The sequence below is a fragment of the Triturus cristatus genome, chromosome 4_1 (assembly GCF_964204655.1).
Source record: "Triturus cristatus chromosome 4_1, aTriCri1.1, whole genome shotgun sequence".
Classification (NCBI taxonomy): domain Eukaryota; kingdom Metazoa; phylum Chordata; class Amphibia; order Caudata; family Salamandridae; genus Triturus; species Triturus cristatus.
In genome coordinates this window covers 283,928,548-283,950,176 of record NC_140585.1, presented here as the reverse complement: position 1 = coordinate 283,950,176, position 21,629 = coordinate 283,928,548, and the positions used below count along the sequence as shown (strand labels likewise).

At 48.7% G+C, this 21,629-nt stretch overlaps 1 protein-coding gene across 1 annotated transcript in view; it reads right to left on the bottom strand.

The window, feature by feature from the left end:
• Positions 1-21,629, bottom strand: part of LOC146854282 (protein mono-ADP-ribosyltransferase PARP12-like) — a 1,246,301-nt gene that overhangs the window by 27,944 nt on the left and 1,196,728 nt on the right. Inside the window, exons 12-14 of the mRNA XM_085652063.1 lie at positions 15,845-15,941; positions 14,904-15,034; positions 12,597-12,745 (exon numbers count right to left, since the gene is read on the bottom strand). Of these exons, the coding sequence (XP_085508189.1) occupies positions 12,597-12,745; positions 14,904-15,034; positions 15,845-15,941 (377 nt within the window). The remainder of the gene's footprint in view (positions 1-12,596; positions 12,746-14,903; positions 15,035-15,844; positions 15,942-21,629) is intronic.

Sequence of the window (21,629 nt, the reverse complement as noted above, 5' to 3'; positions counted from 1 at the left end):
TTGCCCTGATGGCCTCCAGCTTTCCTTGATGGGTCTTGGATGCTATCTCCTGCCTGGTGGGTTAGGAAGGAGTAGCTATATCAAGAAAGAAAAAAAGACAATTGTAACCAATACGCTTAGCATAACAGTAACACGTAAAATTATATAGAACCACCGTAGCACTAGCAGTACATAACATTTGTGGTATCCTCTATTCCTCGGCCCCTAAGATTTAGATGTGATTAGAGTTTCAGGCATTAGGCACTATGGAGTAGACAAGTATTCTTCCTCTCTCTCTGGTTTACCTAAATTAATCTTGTAGGCATGCCAGCTCAGCTTGTGCCCTAGACAGACATACTTGTGTTGCAGACTCATGAACTTTACTACTGTCTACAGGTAGGGCAGCTGGACTACACAATTATCTCTTTTTCTATTATGACCATGTTCTGTTAAATGGCAAATGCTCAATTTCACTTTCACCCAGACTACAAGGCAGATGATATAATTACTAATATGAATGATGATATACGGCACACCGTCACTTGAAGTGAGGTACTACTATTGTAACCATGCAGCCGATAGGCCACTCATGGCTGACACTGTCAAAATGACATTGGTAGGGAGGAAGTGGGCCTCGGAGGGAGGCAATTGATGATGGGTGGGTACATAATATATATGTTGTGCTTGCAAACTACTGTGAGACAAGGGAGTAGTCTGAAATACAACCTCAAACCTTTGAATCAAAAACCTTGGTAACAAAAAAAACCATTCATTGTTTATTCTTCTTCCCTGGGATTTTTCCGTTTATCATTGCATTGTTCTTCTAGCATTATTTTAATTCTTCACCCTTGGCTTTGCTACTCAGGCATGATTTAAGTTTCTTTTACATTGTCTTCATCCAGTCTTCACCTATGATTGAATATCTTCTATCCACCCAAACATGGCTATCATTCTGAACAAACCTTTCACCAACATACATTTGTCATTGAATTAACCACCCATGCATCCTTGCTTGCCTTTGAGTCTAACCCATCAACCCACCCGGAGGATTCCTTTCAACCATATAGTTTCACCCACCCAGACATGCATTCTTTCACCCATACTTCATCCACCCATGCATCCTATCAGCCACCTATGTATGCATTCTGGGCCCCCTTCACTCACGCATCCTTCTCTGCCAGTCATATTACATGTCACCTGTCCTTCCTCCTTCTATCCTTCTTTCCATTTTTCGTCCATCCATCAAGGTCTGACTCTTCTTCATAAAACTTTCTCTGCTGAGTTGAAGATAGAAGAGGCCATAGGTTACTCAACTCCCGCTAATGCTAAGTAAAGGTTGTCTTCAACTGATCACAACTTAGTCTCAACAGTACAGTGTACAGTGTACACCCTTGCAGCGAGTGTATAAATTAAATTGTCAATAAGCGAATAATGACTTAACACCACCCGCCACAGCTGCTGGCTCACCCCCTGCAGCTGCCGCATCAGCTCCCTGCTGGCTGGCATCGCCGTCCACTGGTCCCGGCACTGGTGGTCGGTACGGCTAGAAAAAAAACATTACACATTTTTTAGATGCCATATATGCTTCCCCCTATTTATTTTTTTCACATGCAAGATTGAAAATACATACACCACACACATCACTACAATTCGGGTACAGACAGTATGTCCTATCAAAAATAATAAAATATCCGGTTGGGCATTTTGTTGTTGCCAATTTTTGAAAAGCCTTTCAAGAAGACAACCTGTAAAGGACTGGACTCAGTGGCTAGAGCTATTGGTGAATCTGAGTTTTTGAAAAGAAAAAGAATGGCCAACTGGGCGGCCAATCAGACATAAGGACTTCTTGGTTGGAAAATGTAATGGTGCTATCATCCTACTTCTCATACTTCCTTCCAGTCAGGGTGCATGGTAATCAGTTCACTAATAACTGGTACTAGTAATAATAACAGGCCTAGACGAAAAGAAGACACAACTTTGGGGTGTTCAATATGACCATAATTTACTGATTGAGCATGAAAAAGTAAAAGAAAGCCTTCTCATCTCAACAAACATGCGTAGAACACCTCACTTGGGCATGCAATCAGCACAGCAGAGTATTCGTACTAGTACTAGAAGTAGTAAGGACCAATGGGTTCTCTACAGTATCACCACTAGGCAATCCACAAAATATATAAGGGGAGAGGGAAAGATGACTGAAAAACCAGATGAAAGCAATCTACAGACAGACTAGTACAGAGTCAGAGGCAGTTTGAGGTAAAAATAAAACATTGACACTAGAAATATAAATAACTAAGTTAGTAAATAGGATAATGCAGGGATAACAAGAATTTAGAAACAGATAGATCAAAGAGGATTTGGGAAAAAATTAAATTAGTAAACGGAAATAATAGTTCAAAATAAGGAGCAGCAAAAGTTAGGGAAATATATATTAATATTAACAACAGGAGGACTTACTGGGGCCAGCTGAGCCATCAGATGAGAATCATTCCTGGGAGGCTCCTCCAGCTTCCGCACCCGCCTCAGAAGACCTCGTCTTTTTCTCTGGATGCTGATGATCATGAAAGACATAATTAAAGGACAAAAAATGATTGGTGTTAAATAAATATTAAATAATCGCTCCAAAAAGATTTTTTGACAGGAAATGGCAATTGCAATAACATTGACCTTTCCTAAATCAGATCGACTAGTAGTAGACTAGTATCACGGTCCCTCAAATCTTTATTATTCCACAGTTCCAATCGGATTCCTGAATCCTAAATCTACCTAGCACGCCTATTCCCAAGACTTTGGAAGGAATTGCAAAAAAATTATATTTGCTTCTAAGTTCCGATCTCATTTGCAATCTCAACCCCCTTTGACGGGACAACTAACTAAGTCTGCATTTAGTCTTAAATGCATAGATGGACGCATGCATTTGCATACACCAAATTGGTTGGTTGCTATTCACTCGTTATATGAACTACAAAAAAGGTTCTACTAATGTCTGAAGCGAGAGGATGCAGGCCGCTAAATTACTATTACTAAGTAACTAACTAACTACCACTATCTTAGTGACAGGACAATGGAAAGGAGTCTTTCTAGTCTGCATTACCTAACTTAAGTTCTCTTACATAATGAGCCCCGGCTAGCGCAAAGTTGCAAACAAGTACAATTAGGTAGCATCGAGCACCTGTCTAGAATAACGATCACATAATATAAGATTTTTAAACGCAACTTACCCGCATGTGAGCAGCAGCATGCTTGCTATTTGGAAAAAAATATTAGCAGTAACATAGAACACACAATAATAATAATAATTAGCTATTCACCAAGCCCCGCGACCTCAACCTCTAGCAGATCCAGCAGGTCCTGCTCTCAGTCCAGGATGTCAGACCACCGGTGCGTCAGCTGGTTGTGGGTGCTCTAGACCCCAGAGCAGCGATACACTGCCTGGCACACCCTGGCTCACCGCTGCTGCCGCTCCCGGAGCCTGTACCCAGACCTGCCAACCTGCTGCCAGGGTGGAAGGGAGGTGGCGCTTCCGGGAGCCTCCTTCTGCACGAAAGATGGCTGTTCTTTGCCACGTTGGCCTGGCTCTCTTTCACTGCCATGATGCTGGAGGGAAGGGGGGGGGGGCGGTGGGGCGGAAGTATAAAAAATAACATAGAGTAGGAAGTAAAAAAATTAGGAAGGAAGTAAGTATAGAGAAAAATAGTATTAAATAGAAAAACTCACTAAAAACACACAAAAAGTTTAGAAATACACAAAATATACACTTAAGAAGAGACAGGGATAGATAATAAATAAAAAAGATCAGAAAAAAAGTTTTGGAAAGCTTTAGGGAGGATTCAAAACAAGCCCCAGAACCATAACATAGAAGAAAAACAAGATGGGCACACCCATGCGCAACAGCAAAGTGCAGTTTGTGCGATATTTCCACCTGAACACGCAACCGCATTGCCGTACGGCAGGAAACGTCACGCAAACGGATGGGACAAGCAACGCCGCCCGCTCACGGAACTCCGTGTAACGTGGCAGAGTTTTTTACCGCTTTGCGGAGTTCTGCGTAGCGCTGCTACGCGAACTCCGCCCAGGCTTAGTACCAACCTGCCCAGTGGACTACTGAAACAACAATTGATGCCAAGAAAGTTCAAATAGCCGATTCATCTCACAAGTCCAGCATGAAGACTTATACAGACAAGCATTGATGTGCTCGGGACACTACTTTTCAAAAAGGAGATTGTGTCCTTGTCAATCTGATGCGCCATTCGATGCTGATCTGTTCGAAGTTGTGACTAGCAAGGGACACATGATGGCTACTCACCATCCGGGAAGGTCCATTATGAGGGTTTCCTCACACTTCAACCACCTTCCTCGGAGTCTGCCGGTTCCAGACATCAGGAATGAGACTCTGTCATTAGAGGGCCAGGAGAGCTCAAGGACTGCAACTCTGTCTAGATCTCCAGTGCCTGCTGTGTTTGCGTCTCATGTGTCTCCTCAGCCTCACACAATTAGATTTGGATGAGTCGTTTGAGCATCTCAACTCATTGAGAAACTATGATGTATATATGTTTTGTTTGCAGTTTTTGTTTAACAAAGGAGGAGATGTAGTGTCTTGTGTATTATAGAGCACGGGACACTTCTGTTCCCTAACAAACTCCATAGTCTAGTGAAGTAAGTGATTCGGTGAGGTTAATAAAATTCATGACGCAATTAGAGCTCTCCCTAACTAGGGCTGCGAGCTAGTCTGACCGATACTATCACCTGCTGGCAAGAACACGCTGTGTAATGCGTTTTTAAGGAGCTTTTAGATCGAAATATATTTTTATTGTTTGGGGGCTCTAAATTGTTTATTTCAGTGGGAATATTGATCAGGAACACTGACACCCCTCCAGACGCTATTATCTCATTTCCCTGCCTCGCCCAGCCGGTCTTTTGATCCGGTGTAGGCGGCGGTGGGTGCCATCTTTGGTGTGGCTGGGGGGTGCGCTCTAGTCGCGCCGGCCTCTCACCCTCCTCACACCCTATATAATCTGCAGCATGGCCAGACCGCGCAGCGGGCTGGCGCAGCGGGCGCGCCGGATGCGCGCCGAAGCCGCGCCTAAGCCAAGCCCGTCTGCGCCCGTCCGCGACCGGACTCGGCCCAGGGCCATAACCCCTGGCCCTCTAGTGCGTTATTCTTCCCTGCAACTAAGACAGTTGAACCCTGGCCACTCCCACCGACATTGTATCATTCGGCCTCTCTCCACTGCAGTGGGCGTTACCCCCATTCCTTGCCCTGGGTGTCAATACCAACTTCCGCAACCTCGTTTGCCTGGCTCCTCAGCCTCAGACCCCCTAGCAATACACTTTCTCATGAATTGCATATCACTCAACCCCATGGTTGTCGAGCAGCCCCCGCGCCGCACGGCCACCAGCTGCTGCGTGTGCCTCCCCGCCTGCCTGCCTCTGAGCTCCGGCTGCCGCCGCGTGACCACGCCCCCTGCCATCGAACGGCGTGGTCTGTGATCGCTTCCTGAATTGTAAAGCTGTTTTGTGTAATTGTATCTTGCTGTATATTGTTATTTTGTCCCCCCCTGTTGCCTTTTTGCCGGATTTGTTCCTTGTCTGCCCCTGTCTCATCCCTCCCCGCTTCCCGCCACCGCCGCTAACCCCGCCCCTTTCTTCATTCTGTACCCTCCCCGCCTCCCAGCTGCTCCGCCCCCCCTCGCACTTCGCCATATATGGCGACCGTGCGAACGCGCAGCGGGCGCGCCGATTGTGCGCCGAAGGCGCGCCAAAGGTAAGCCCGTCTGCGCCCGTCCGCGCCTGGACCGCGCCCAGGGCTAGGACCCCTGGCCCTCGAGGACCCCGGCCCACCCGCCTGACGTACACCGCCGCCACCCTCAACGCACTCAACACCGGCCGATTCCCAGGATGCCACCAAGCCACCCCGAGACGCACCCACGGACCCTTCAGCTGCCTCACCTGCAAGTTCACCTGCATCCGGACCTGCCCCACACCAGCGCCCGCCAAGCCGAACACCAGCAGCAACCACCTCAAGTGCATTCTGCTCAACACCCGCTCCATCCACAGACACGCCATCGAACTCTGGAACCTCCTCGACACCACAGCCCCTGACGTTGCCTTCCTCACGGAGACCTGGATGAACGCCTCTTCAGCGCCCGACATCGCCATCGCCATCCCAGAGGGATACAAGATCACCCGGAGGGACCGCACCGCCAACCAGATGGGAGGAGGCATCGCCGTCATCCACAGGAACACCATCCGCATCACGACCAGCACCGACGACACCTTAACGTCCGCCGAACACCTGCACTTCCAGATACACACCGACCCGAAGACCACCCTCAGAGGCACCCTGATCTACCGACCCCCGGGACCACGCACACAATTCAGCGAGGACATCGCCGACTTCATCAACCCGCACGCTCTCCCCTCCGCTGACTACATCCTCCTGGGGGACCTCAACTTCCACCTGGAGAACAACAACGACCGCAACACCACCACCCTGCTCGACAACCTCGCCAACCTCGGACTCAAGCAACTGGTGTCCACCCCCACCCACCTCGCCGGACACACACTCGACGCCATCTTCTCATCCAGCAAAGACATCGCCTTCAGCCACGCCACAGGACTCCACTGGACGGACCACAGCTGCGTCCACTTCACCTTCAAAAGAACGACGATCCACCACCACCAACGACAGGTTGCTCGTAGAAGCTGGAACAAGATCACAGCCGACCAGCTCGCCGCTTCCCTGAGCCAGCACCCGCCTACCAGCTCAGCGAACCCCAGCCAGGCCGCCGACAACCTCACGAAGTGGATCAGCAACTGCGCGGACGAACTCGCCCCTCTGAGGACCCCGCCCAGCAGACCCGCCAGCAAGAAAGCCCCATGGTTCACCGACGAACTCAAGAGCTCCAAGAAGATCTGCCGAGCCCTCGAGAAAGTCTGGAGAAGGGAACCAACACCAGACAACATGACCACCCTCAAGATTGCCACCCGGAAGCACCACCAACTGATCCGCGCCGCCAAGAAAACTGCATTCAAGGACCGGCTGGACAACAACGCACACAACTGCAAGGAACTCTTCAACATCGTGAAAGAGCTCTCCAACCCCAACGCCGGAAACAACGACATCACCCCATCGCAAGACCTCTGCAACTCCCTCGCCTCCTACTTCCACAACAAGATCGCGGACATACACAACAGCTTCAGCTGTCAACCGACGCACGCCACGACCACAGCAACGCCGCCCACCACCACCCTCCGCGCCTGGACTCCGATCAGCACCGAAGACACCGTCCGCATGATGAACTCCGTCCACTCCGGATCTCCGACCGACCCCTGCCCTCACCACGTTTTCAACAAGGCCGACGCTGTCATCGCACCCCACCTGCGGGACATTATCAACACCTCCTTCGACACCGCCACCTTCCCTGAGAGCTGGAAGCACGCCGAACTCAGCGCTCTACTCAAGAAACCTACAGCGGACCCCACCGATCTCAAGAACTACCGCCCCATCTCGCTCCTCCCGTTTCCAGCCAAAGTCATCGAGAAGACCGTCAACAAACAGCTGGCCGCCTTCCTCGAGACGAATGGGTCCCTCGACCCCTCACAGTCTGGCTTCCGAGCCAACCACAGCACAGAGACCGCCCTCATCGCCGCCACCGACGACATCCGAGCCCTGATGGACAACGGAGAAACAGCGGCCCTCATCCTCCTAGACCTCTCCGCGGCTTTCGACACGGTCTGCCACCGCACCCTAGTGCAGCGCCTCAGCAACATCGGAATCCAGGAGAAGGCACTGGATTGGATCGTCTCCTTCCTCGACGGAAGAACACAGAGAGTCCGCCTACCACCGTACAAGTCAGAGGCCACCGAAGTCATCTGCGGCGTCCCTCAAGGATCCTCGCTGAGCCCCACCCTCTTCAACGTCTACATGAGCCCCCTCGCGGCCATCGCACGCCAACACAACCTCAACATAATCTCCTACAACGACGACACCCAGCTGATCCTCTCCCTGACCAACGACCCCGCCGCCGCCAGAGCCAACCTGCACGATGGGATGAAAGATGTAGCCGAGTGGATGACGACCAGCCGCCTGAAACTGAACTCAGACAAGACGGAGGTCCTCATCCTGGTCTCCTCGCCCTCCGCATGGGACGACTCCTGGTGGCCCCCCGCCCTGGGCACCGCACCCAAACCGACGGACCACGCACGCAACCTGGGCTTCATCCTGGACTCCTCCCTCTCCATGACCAGACAAGTCAACGCCGTCTCCTCGTCGTGCTTCAACATCCTGCGCATGCTACGGAAGATCTTCTGGTGGATCCCCACGGAGACCAGGAAGACGGTCACCCAGGCCCTCGTCACCAGCCGACTGGACTACGGCAACGCCCTCTACGCCGGAACCACCGCCAAGCTCCAGCAGAGACTCCAGCGGATCCAGAACGCCTCAGCCAGACTCATCCTCGACATCCCACGTAACAGCCACATCTCCGGACATCTGAGAGACCTGCATTGGCTCCCCGTCAACAAAAGAATCACCTTCCGTCTCCTCACCCACGCACACAAAGCCCTTCACGATCAAGGCCCGAGCTACCTCATCAACCGAGTCAACTTCTACGCTCCCAAACGCCACCTCCGATCAGCCAGCCACGCCCTTGCCGCCGTCCCCCGCATCCGAAGAGCGACAACAGGAGGAAGGTCCTTCTCCTACCTGGCCGCCAAGACCTGGAACTCCCTTCCGACCGACCTGCGCTTGACCCAAGACCACCTCTCCTTCAGGAAGAAGCTCAAGACCTGGCTGTTCGAGCAGTAACGGCACCCCACCCCCCAAAGCGCCTTGAGACCCTACGGGTAAGTAGTGCGCTTTATAAATGTCTTTGATTGATTGATTGATTGATTAATACGCGCTCCCTTCCATGTCACAGCTTACAGATCAGCGAATTTATTCTGGCCCATGATCTTGACTTCCTTTTTGCCACCGAAACCTGGGGAGATGCTGGTTCAGGACCGGACTTCTGCCAGGCAACCCCTGAGGGCTATAGTGTCGCTAGGCATGACAGACATATAGGAAGAGGTGGCGGACTTCCCATTATTTATAAGAATCTGTACCGCACTACACTTGATCCTATACAGTCCACTAACTGTGAAGCAGCCACCTTTGCTATTAATATTAATTATAAACAAGCCCTCAAGGGAATTTTGCTATATCGACCTCCCGGGCCCCGAAATTCTTTTCTTGCTACACTTTCTGATTTTAATGATCACATCATAAGTTCGCTGGAATACATGATATTAGGAGATTTTAACTTCCCTCTGGAAGAACAGGGCAACCACGAAACCACTCAACTCACTGCTGATTTCCTAACCTTAGGACTTCAACAATTGGTGAAGGGAACTACACACCAGGCGGGGCACACACCAGATGGTCTGTTCACCAACAACTCAGACATCTCTGTACTGGATATTCGTCCTCTTACTTGGTCAGATCACAGGGCCATTATCTTTGGGATCCATACCCGGCACGCTAACCCTCCCCCGTCTAGGCCACGAATTAGGTTAGGGACCCGTGCTTGGAAAAATGCGGATATCCATCAGATGGTAGATATCCTGACACTATCCTCTCCTATGGGGATAGCCAATCCCGCTTTATCAGCCTCCGACTTCCAAGACTGGATTCGGAACGCTGCTGATCAGGTGGCCCCGGAGAAGCTTATGCGACCTAACAGAATATCCCCATCGGCGGCTTGATATACCGAAGAGCTTAGGCTCCACCGACAACACTGCAGGAACTTAGAAAGGCGCTGGAGGAAACTTTACTGCCCCATAGCCAAGCATTCCTACAAAGACGCACTGACAATATACAAAAAGGCTATCATTGCCCGAAAAAGTGCATTTTTCTTGGCTCAAATTGAGAATGCCAGGAACTCTGCTAGAGAATTGTTTTCAGTGGTCACCACTCTGTCCACCCCCTCTACGGGACCTGGGGTTGAACCCTCTCAGTCTCTTTGTAATGCTCTGTCCAGCTTTTTCACTACTAAGGTGGCAGATATATACTCATCCTTTGCAGGGAACGTAGGGACAAGATCCAGAGTCTGCAGTGGTGAAGAACCAGCCACTGACCATGATCCCTTCTCTTCCTTTGCTCCCATTACGCAAGATCAAATCAGCAGACTCATCTCTATTACCAAGTCTGGCTCCCCCTTAGACCCCTGTCCTCCCTCAGTGATGGCTAACCTCAGCGAGGTGATCTCTCATCCACTCATGAAAACTTGTAACACCGCATTCCAAACTGGTCGCTATCCAGATCCTTGGAAGAAGGCCGTGATCAAACCTCTTCTGAAGAAACCCTCCATGGACCCCACAGCTCTGGCCAGCTATAGACCAATAGCGTGTCTCCCCTTTCCTGCCAAAATATGCGAATCTCTGATGAACAAACAACTCTCAGAGTTCGTCGATACTTACCAACTTCGACGAAACGCAGTTTGGCTTTAGGAAAGGGCATGGAACTGAGACCGCTTTAATAAAGGCCTCAGACGAGATCAGAGCCATTATGGACCAGGGAGGTGCGGCTGTCCTGATCCTTCTGGCCTTGTCCGCAGCCTTTGACACGGTCGACCATGCTATTCTGGTCGACCGTGTCACAGCCCTGGGGATAAACGGTACGGCTAGAGATCTTATTTCATCTTTTCTGGCCAACCGTACCCAGACAGTTAAGTTGGGTAACTTCTATTCTCCTGTCTCCGCACTCCCCTGTGGAGTCCCACAGGGTTCCTCGCTAAGTCCAACGCTATTTAATATCTATGTAGCAGACTTAGCGAGGGTAATAAAGGCCCATGGGTTGCGACTTACATCTTACGCAGACGACACCCAACTGGTTCTGGCGATCCACAAGGACGGCCCAGCGGTGGCAGCTAATTTTCAAAGGGCCATGCTTGCTGTCAGTACCTGGATGTCCTCCAATTGTCTGAGGCTTAACTCAGACAAAACCGAGGTCATGACCTTTGGTAAACTCTCCCCGGACTGGTCTTCCACTTGGTGGCCTAACCAGCTGGGCTCTCCACCTGTCCCAGTTGAAAAGGCTAGAAACCTGGGAGTCATCTTTGACAGCAAGCTGTCATTTAACCTTCATGTCAACAAGGTTGAGTCATCTGCGTTCTTTATTCTAAAGAAAATTAGGAAAATACTGCCTTACCTCCCCACCTCAGCTGGGAAGACCCTGGTCTCCACCCTAGTGTTTTCCAAAATCGACTACGGGAATGCCCTCTTCCTTAATACTCAGAAACTCGTTCTATCTAAGTTGCAGTCCATACAGAATGCAGCTGCAAGAATTCTTCTTGACATCCCCCGCCGCCAGCCAACCACTCCAGCCATTCGTCACCTGCATTGGCTAAGAGTAGAGGGCCGTATTAAATTCAAGGCCCTCTGCATCGCCTATAAGGCAGTGCATGGCGTCGGTCCAAAGTTTCTGATTGAAGCGTTCCAGTTGTATAGCCCCAAGAGACAGCTGAGATCCGCCAACACTTGCCTGCTTCAGGTACCTCGCACGAGAACGGCAACCTGGGGAGACAGGCGCTTCTTGGTTGCCACACCCAAACTTTGGAACCTTCTGCCACTCACCATAAAAACTGCCCCCAATCTGATGAGCTTTCGTAGGCTCTTAAAGACATGGTTGTTCAATCAGTAAGCCTGCTTCTCGGTCTCTCTATCCGCCACATGCGCCGAGACACCTTCGGGTATTTGTTTGCGCAATAAAAATCTCGAAAATAAATAAATAAGTACGTGTCAGTTAACATTCTAGAAAATAAAGATGTGCAATACCAAGCTCGGTGTGTGGCATGATTCATTTACATGCTACCGGGCTGGGGAGGACACTACACAAATTATCATTGCATTAACTTTGAATGTAGTATGGGGTGTATGCATTGTAAAAAATAGGCCAGGGCACCGAAATAAAAATGTAAATTAGTAAATCTGGTAGCTAAATAAGTGGCCCACATTTGCAAATCAGGGCAGTTTTCGACTTGTAAAGACAAGCCGCATATGTCATATGTGTTATGGGCAACTGCATGCATTTGTGCTTGCTGCAGGCAAGTTTGTGGCAATACCAGTGAAAAGAACGGCCCACCACCATAAAACAGGCCCACGGACAGCCAAAAAACCGACCCACATACGGACCTGTCACTCTAGCGCTTCGAGCACTGCCTGATTGCCCTATGAGCCAGACGGACCCTGGAAGTCTCTTTCACTAGTGCACTCAAAGATGCCCTCCAAGTAAGAAAATCCAAACAGCTAATTATGATCTAAGATGCAAACACTCCTACTCAATTAAGTGTACATTGTGGCTGTCTCTTAAGTAAGACACTTACACAACTGCAAACTAATACTTCTGCCACTGTTGGAATGGAAACTAGATTGACCTAACTTCATTTCTATTAACATCTTAATGAAAGCATAGCCTGTGGGATGAAGACCTATACCAGCGCAGGATGCATGGCAAGATGTTCAGCTGTAGGTCTGTCAGTATAGCATACAACAGTGCAACTAAAGAGTGGCAGCTGTTTTGTTTGTCATTCTAGAAGGTGCTCGTTCCAGGATACCCAAATTCAATCATTGGTACTCACCTTTTCCAAACACAGTCCCATTCAATCCACAGACTCGCCAGTCAAAGTTATTGCGACAGATGCCATCAAAATAAATTGTTTTTGTACCATGGAACAATTGTTTCTCAAGCACTTCCTTGTTGTTCTGCCTCTTCATTGCATCATTTTGCCTGTGATGAGAAACAAATGAATAGAAGAGAAAAGGTTCCAAAGAATGTGATGCTTTTTTCAGTACTATATGTGTCCCTTTAGGCCGTTCTTAGATGCAGTGGCCCTCTGGTACAGCCACTGCTGTCTGGTGCCCTTGAGATATTTTCCTAGCTGGGCTCAGACCACAGTGCTACTGGTGACTGCGGCTTTACGCTGTGCCCATTCTGCCATTTAACGTCAGCATGGTGCCCCTTCTGCCTGCTCAATTACATCCAGATATCTCCCACCCATCTTTCACTTTACCTCTGTGTTCACACATCTGAGGTTTATCTTCTCTTCAGCCAGCTCAACACCCAACAAACAAAAATGTGCAATCTTGGTAACTGGTTATAACAGGTATCTTCCATTTAAAGCAGAGTCTGATGAGAGGCTTTTCAGTGGTCATGACTACAGCTAGACTAGGGGCGTTTGGATCATGCCTACCTTTGAATAGCAATGGCTTTGACAATACAAAGCTTTGGCAGAGAGCACAGAAGAAGAAGACCTGCATCACTGCCTCTTTCTGCCTTGTTAACATTGTGCCACTATAAAAGCAAGCCTCAAAAAATCTAAAAAATGTTACTAGACCTGTACGTCTAGTGACTTGAATAATCTACTCAACCTAACTGTAATGTACTAGACCCGTAAACTGGTCTAAAATCACATTTGAGAGAACCTTCAAACATGCAAGTTCAGCCTTTCTGCTGTACCAAAAATTATTTTGTTTAATAGTTAAAACCTTTGCTCCATATATCATCATCATCATAATAACTTTATTTCGATCACCCGGATCTTAAAAGTACAAATAAAAGCACAGATCTTCACATCATTTTACATAAAAAGTTAATAAAACAGTAGGAGTTAAAATAGTATACAGAATAATTCAAGTGCTCATGTGCAGACCCAACCTGTTTTGGTTATTCAACTACTCAAAAAGCCTTGGATCAGAGGGGAGGAATTCATATACATCATATGCCCGTCCAACAAGGGATATCTATCAAACCATTCAACATAAGACCATATAATAGAATATCAAAACAGTTATACACGTAAAATGGATTGAAGTAATGCTACACAGCAGCAGATTTTTTGACTATCTAACTAGGCTTGTGCATATTAGCAAAAAAAACTAATTTCATATGCTTTTCCAAGGCCCATTTCCTTATCTTCTAATGGCAAGTACAGCATGAACAGTAGATGTACCATATTCGAGATGGGATAAATTATCACCACCTATTCTCTGACTTGCAATCACTTCACCAGGTCCAGACTGACATAAGAAATTTAGCAATACATTATATCACCAATCTACTCGTGTCTGTGCTAAGGATCCTAAAAGCCCCCATTTACTGTCTGGTGCCCATTTCCCTACAAAGGGGGCCTATCCATATATAAATAATAAGAATCTAACGCACATATAGAGTACACATGACCCCTGACTTTTCTCTCAGTTCACCATTGTTCAGCATTGTCATCAGGGCAGAGGTGGGAATGTTTCTCAGTTTATGTTTAAAAAACTCACTTGCAATAAATATATTACTAAAGCATGTTTGTACAGTTCATTTACAAGCTAGTTACATGTAGTGTGTTAGATAGAAAACTGACATCCTGCAGCTTTTCAATTCACTTTACAAAATCCTCTAACTTTGCAGTCAGAGAAAGAAAAGTAAACACTAACCTCCAGGATAAAATAGCAGTAAATTGTAAGAAGACATAAGCTGACATTTGACCTGTGTATCACAGCAAATGTTACAAGATAAAAATTAGATTTAAAGGCATCTTTATTCCTCATTCACTTTCAGAGTAAACAGAACACCTGTTCTTTGTCTTCTCACCAGAACCGGTTACAAGGCCCTAAAAATAGCTCTCCCTGCTAAAATCAGACTTGCCATCACAAGTGGACGATTAGATTTCTCAAGGCCTGAAGAAAGTGCCCTTTTGAACCTCCATCATTGTTGGCCAGTGCTGTGCTAGTCTTGTGTGGCTGCTCAGTGCTCACCTGGATGATTAAAATTACAGCCATTAGCTACCCTGGCTGCTGTGAAAATTTAATTGTAACAAGTCTGGTGATATCCCTGCCATCATTTCTGAAGCACATTACTTAACTAGGAGCTGTGAAAACTGTAATACGTTACCTACATTTGATAGAAATTCCAGAGAGTAATGTTCTGGATCCTCTGAAGCTTCTGGATGGAGTGCTGCGGCATGGTCTTTTTGAAGGACTTCTCAATATCCTTGAATTCCATGGAGCACTTGCTGACCTCCACCAACTGCAAGACACAAACATCTTTTCTGAGTCTGCAATCTGGAGGGATGTATTCCACTCATTCATGAAACTGCTGACTAAGTCACATCATGGATGATCATCAGCTTATCTACAGCATAAACACCCTGACCACAATACTCTGAGCAACTTCTGTGCATGGTGCAGCGACCATTTCAATGTCTTGGTCAAACTCAGAAGAGTGCTGCATAGGGAGGAAAGGCAGAGTAGAAACAGAGATGCTCTAGAACACCGCTACAACTGCAGAGTTCCAACGTTTATGAATTTTTTAAAATTCCTTGTCATACAGATGAAGGAAATAAATACTGGTTCTTTGGGCAGTGCATTAGGACTCTGCCTCTGGCTGTGCAGGCTGCTACATCTGTTCACTGTTCCTCTGCTTGTTGAGAGGAAAGGGTTTCAAAAGCACAGCAGAGATATTGTGATTGCATTTAAGAGAATCTGCTTCTCAAAACAGTAACCGGTTCTTTTTTTGAGTGATTAACTACATAGTTTGTCTCGCTTACATAAATTCTAATAAGATGCAGATTCACATTCAGATTGACATAGACTGATTCTATAAGCCAATCGGCATCCATAATACAAGGATTGAACTGGCATTCACACTGAACACTTAACACAAAATAACAGTTTTTTATGCAAATATAATTCTTGTGTTGGTCATTCAGTGCAACTATGGTTCGCCTGTCAGCACAAATGCCAATACAAATTTGCCCATTCACCACTACAATCCATATAATCTAGCCTGTTTTACTACTGCAAAAAAGCGAGTTTGGGGCAGAAAGCTAGATTATACCTTGTATCCCACGTGAGGTACTGCTGTGCTGTCCCAGTATCCTGGAATCCCTTTGGTTGAAGAAGCCGGCTGGTTTGCTGTTACTTCGGATGTGGTGCTTAAAAAGAGAAATGAAATGCTAAGGTAATATCGCTGATGCATCCCCTGTTTTCTTCATTCTAATTCAAGGTACCACTATCTACTGAGTATCTCCCCTAATGCTTGCTTCAAACATATTGCTTCTTCATCCCACACATTAAAATTTACATCTGTCCCCATGTCTCTTTTTAGGTCTCGCCTTGCTATCGCGTAAGCGATTGCAAAGCGAGACTATTGTAAGGGGCTTTTAAAAGTGCTCCCAAAAAGCGGATTGCATGGCTAGCACGCGCACAATCACGCGCATCGTGCCGCCATGCAATCCGCTTTTTGGGAGCACTTCAAAGGGTCTGCTCCCCCGCCTGGAATGCGCTCCCCCGCCCCCAAGCGCGCGCCACGCTCCGCCAGGCTTGTCTTTTTTTTTTTATTTTACTTTAAGCGCGAGGCGCGCGTGCGGCCAATGCTTGTTGTTAGTGTGCTAGGCTAGCTAGGTGAAGTCGTAGTGTTTGGCCTAAATAAATCCAAGCATGATAATTTATAAATGCAGCTAATTTTAGAACGGAACCCAAGTCCATGCATGCGTCATGCATTCAAGCACAAAGGATGTCACCGGTCTTCCCTCATAAAAAAAAACACGTCGTACTCAAGCTGGTGCATTTAGCAGCACTGGAAGGCGAGTGGCTCGCGCTCAAGTCTGGTCATAAATAAATGCAGCGTTTTAAATAGCACTAGAGCGGAGTCCACGTCTGTGCCAGGCTGACCAGACCACGGATGACCCCCTTCCCCCCAGGCTGAAGAGAAACATTCCCCCGTGCTTCGGCAGCGCTGTCTTGGAAGGTGCGCGGCACGAGCGTCGCGCTCAAATCTGGTCATAAATAAATGCAGCGTTTTAAATAGCACTGGACGCCCCACTCTTCTCATCCACCCACCGCTTCCCCCCCTTTCTCATTTCCCATGGATTTGTAATTTAGTTTCGAGAGCGATGGTTCTCACGTGATAGAGCCCTCCCGGAGACGGTCGCGGCCATGTGGGGCGGGCGCTGCTTATCTCTGACTGGATGTGACATTCTGTCCAAAGGTGAGGGGGCGGGGGCTGTCGCCACTTTGTCCTTTACGAGCGGACACACCGCAGCTTCAGAGGGACCTCCCTTCCTGCATCAATCAAACCTTTCCCCGCTGAGTGCTTTTCCAAGACCAAAGCCGCGTCTGGGCCGCTGACTTCACGTTTCCCCGCCATGGGAAATGGGGTGTCACAGCAGGAGGTGCCTTCTCGCCTGCAACTAGTTAATGGGAAGGGGCGGGGCCCAGGGTGCAGTTCACTGTAATGGTACGCAGGGCAGGCTGTTCTTTTAATTGCCCCCACCCCTTGATATGTGCAGCGTTTACAACCCTTCCCAGACTCGAATGCATTTTGTTCTTCATTCCTTGCTACACGTTGTGTGTGTGTAATGTGCAAAAAGTGCGTGCAATGTAAAAAGAAATGTGGTCTGCATTAAATAGCGGTTTCGTTGCTTTAATTCCTCGTAAATTAAAAACACAACTTTATTCTACAGAGGGGACATTGGATAGACCGCATGTTTTATTACCAACAGTATAATATGGTGTGACCCCACGGCAATTGATTATTTTTTGTGCTTTTTTATATCGCGAACTTAAACCGAGATCATTGCAGCGCTTTACAGGAGGACATAGGCAGTTTAAGTGATTTGCCCAGAATCACAGGATGCGGAGTGAAGGCCGGCGCTGGAGCACTTGTCGCTAGGCCGCATGCCCTCCGTCAATACGCAGTGCCGGATTTTAACACAGGCTGATTACATTAACTGTTTATAGTGACTCATTTACTTCCATGTGAAGCAGTTCACGTCAGCGCCTCAGGTTCTTCCTTTGCACCACCTCATAGGACACTCGTTCCTCCCGGGTCAGAGTGCACTTCTTCTCTGACCTAGTCCCAGGCCAGTCTTAGGGTTGTTCAGGTCCCTCGGCTGTCCAGGCAGAGACTGGCGTCCTGCCAGCAGCCCCGATTGCGTGGCACTTCAGAGGATACTGTGCCATACTTGTCTTTCTATTCTTGCTGGGGCTGTGGCCATTATTGAGTTTGAACAGCCCTGTAACACTAAAAAGATTATTTAGAATAAGTCCCGCTTAAGAGGGCCCAAAAGAAAGAGGGCTGGCAGTGGCTTTACAAATTTGCCGAACCACGCCCTCTTTTCCTTGTATCGTCACCACAAAAGGAGCAGGAAGTCCTGGAGTAATGCTGCCCCCCTCACCCATTCAGGGAGGAGAGTCACCATTGTGGCAGTAGCGCCCACCCCCGCCCCCCAATATGTCCCAGTAGTGAGGACTAAGGCAGTGTAATTGTGTTCTACTGTATTCGGCTCATTCTGTCGCCATCTTTCCTGCACGAGGCCTTGACTGATGTGTCGTTTTGACAGTGCATCGCTTTCTGTATATATAGAGGAGGCGTTGGGTCCGCTCCTCCAATCACTGACTTTCTTCAACCAAACAGTTTCAGCCACTGGCTAGAGTCTTTGTCAATCAACTCCTGCCTCGGCCCCGTGGTCTATCCATCTCTCACCTAATGGTATTGCCTCTTTAGATATATCCTTCTGCCTCTACTTGAGTCCTTCCATTGATCTTCAACTGGGACTATTTTACAGCTATAACCTTCTGGTTCTGCTGGCTCCCTTGTGCGTCTTGCACTAATGTTTTAATGCAGCATTAGTTTAGCACATTAAACAGAGAACTATTGGGTTTGCCAGTGCTTTTTCAAGTGAAAATACAGTGCTGTGTGCTTTTAATGGGCGAGGCAAAGGACTTATTGCAGACCTCTGCAGCCCCAGCAGTCAAAGATCTATGAATATCTATGCGATATGGGGTTCTCCTCGCCACATTCAGCAGGGTCCCCTAATTATTTTACGTTACACTGCTGTTGGGCAGGGCTCAAAGACATACTTGGCAGAAGGAAAGAGGTCCTGAGTCAAAGCACCAGTGCTTAATTTGAGCCGGGGGGGGGGGGGGGGGGTTTCCGGGGCTCAGCACCGGCACTTACTCATCAACACCAGTGCTTGAGCACCAGTTAAGGACACATTCATTTGTCCTTAGGCACAGGGAGATTAAGTGATTCACCCAGAATCACAGGATGTTGAGCCAACGCCAAGAATCGAACCTGGGTCCCGAGCTCGGAGCTCGGCAGCTCTGGCCACTGCGCCGCATCCCCTCCCACTTGTAGTTTTGTTGGTTCTGTGTTAGGCCAGAGCTAACAGGAAAAATAGACTGGTGTAAGCTGCCTCCTGACGTGAGCCACAGCACTTATTTTTTATTACAAATTAACCACTGCAAAGCACCGCACCACCAAGCATTTGCAATGCAATAGATCTCGCATTTGCCAAAGTTGGAGCCATTGGCATTGTAAATGACAAAGCCTATTATTTTCTGTTTTCAAAAACAACACATAAATAAAAGGCATTGTCATTTACAATGCCAATAGCTCAAACTCTTGCAAATGCGAGACCTATTGCATTGCAAATGCTTGTTGTACCTGCTGCTATTTCACAATGAACCAAGACCATCCAGGGGTGTAACACATGCCCCCGCATCCCCCACGGTGGGGGGGGGAAGGGGGGGCGAGCTGCAGGGGGCCTCCTCAGCACAGTACTCAGGACTGAGCGTGGCAGTTCGCGCTGGACTGTTCCCATGAGGCACAGGGTCAGACTGATTTGCATATGGCTATGTCTGAACTGGGGTGGCAGAATGGGCTAAAGAACGGTGATGGATCAAACCCAGATCTGTTGACTGGGTGTGAGCGTTTGATTGGTTCTGATGCTCCGTCCATCACCACCCCCTTTTGTACCGCTTTGTTCGCCATAAGTTGGCAGGGTATGCTCAGACGTGAGTCCCTTGCTCACTTTGCCACTGGATTCAAGCAAGCCTGGCTGAAGACAGCTGAAATGCCAGAAACCGGTCCTAGGAAGCTTGTTTCTGGTCCAGGGAAAGCATGGCTTGGCAGTTCAGGCTAGACTGTTCCCATGAGGCACAGGGTCAGACTGATTTCCATATGGCCATGTCTGAACTGGGGTGGCAGAGTGGGCTAAAGAACTGTGATGGATCAAACCCAGATCTGTTGACTGGGTGTGAGCGTATGATTGGTTCTGATGCTCCGTCCATCACCACCCCCTTTTGTACCGCTTTGTTCGTCATAAGTTGGCAGGGTATGCTCAGACGTGAGTCCCTTGCTCCCTTTGCCACTGGATTCAAGCAAGTTTGGATGAAGACGGCTGAAATGCCAGAAACCGGTCCTAGGAAGCTTGTTTTCGGTCCAGGGAAAGCATGGCTTGGCAGTTCGGGCTGGACTGTTCCCATGAGGCACAGGGTCAGACTGATTTGCATATGGCCATGTCTGAACTGGGGTGGCAGAGTGGGCTAAAGAACGGTGATGGATCAAACCCAGATCTGTTGACTGGGTGTGAGCGTTTGATTGGTTCTGATGCTCCGTCCATCACCACCCCCTTTTGTACCGCTTTGTTCGCCATAAGTTGGCAGGGTATGCTCAGACGTGAGTCCCTTGCTCACTTTGCCACTGGATTCAAGCAAGCCTGGCTGAAGACGGCTGAAATGCCAGAAACCGGTCCTAGGAAGCTTGTTTCCGGTCCAGGGAAAGCATGGCTTGGCAGTTCGGGCTGGACTGTTCCCATGAGGCACAGGGTCAGACTGATTTGCATATGGCCATGTCTGAACTGGGGTGGCAGAGTGGGCTAAAGAACGGTGATGGATCAAACCCAGATCTGTTGACTGGGTGTGAGCGTTTGATTGGTTCTGATGCTCCGTCCATCACCACCCCCTTTTGTACCGCTTTGTTTGCCATAAGTTGGCAGGGTATGCTCAGACGTGAGTCCCTTGCTCACTCTGTCACTGGATTCAAGCAAGCCTGGCTGAAGACGGTTGAAATGCCAGAAACCAGTCCTAGGAAGCTTGTTTCCGGTCCAGGCAGCCGCGGTGCGTCCATTGGGGCGTAGGGGCGTAGCCCCACCAGCCCTGCTGCTTGGACCCGCGTTAAATAATACCCGCGTTAAATAATTAAAATATAATGTCCAAATTACCATTTACTGCGCACATTATTCCGGCGGCGCCGGGCAGCACCCGACTTTATCGGGAGTGTGCAGGGGGGCGGGCTGGCTGGTGTGGTGATTGATTTGAAGCCGGATGATTGACAGGTCTAAAAAACGGTTTTTTTTCCCCTTTCCCCTCATGTATGCTTCGGGCAGCAACTTGCCCGAGCATGCGCACCCAGGCCGGCCCCATTAGCTAGTAGGGGGGGGGGGTGCAGGACCTGCTGGCGGCAGCGCTGGCAGCAAAAGGGCGACAGGGCGAGCAGTCACTGTGCCCTCCAAGCCAATCCTGGCGCTGCATGCAGCGCCACTGCGCCAGGATTGGCCGGTCACCGCGCAGTATGAGCAGGGGCAATCCTGATTGGATGCCGAGCTTGACGTAAGGTAAGCGTGCTGCTTGGATCCGGTAACAGTCGGGTTCACTTCGTGCGCGTCGCCTGAGACTCGTGGTCGTCGTGACTCGTGGACTGGACGGTGGCTGAGGACTGAGGACACACAGGTAGGATCGGTTGGGGAAACATGGGGAAATGCTGGGCCGGCTGATAAGCTTCGGAGTTTTGTGATTGTTTCTTGAAAACACGTCATTGATCTGTGTGCAGGTACAGT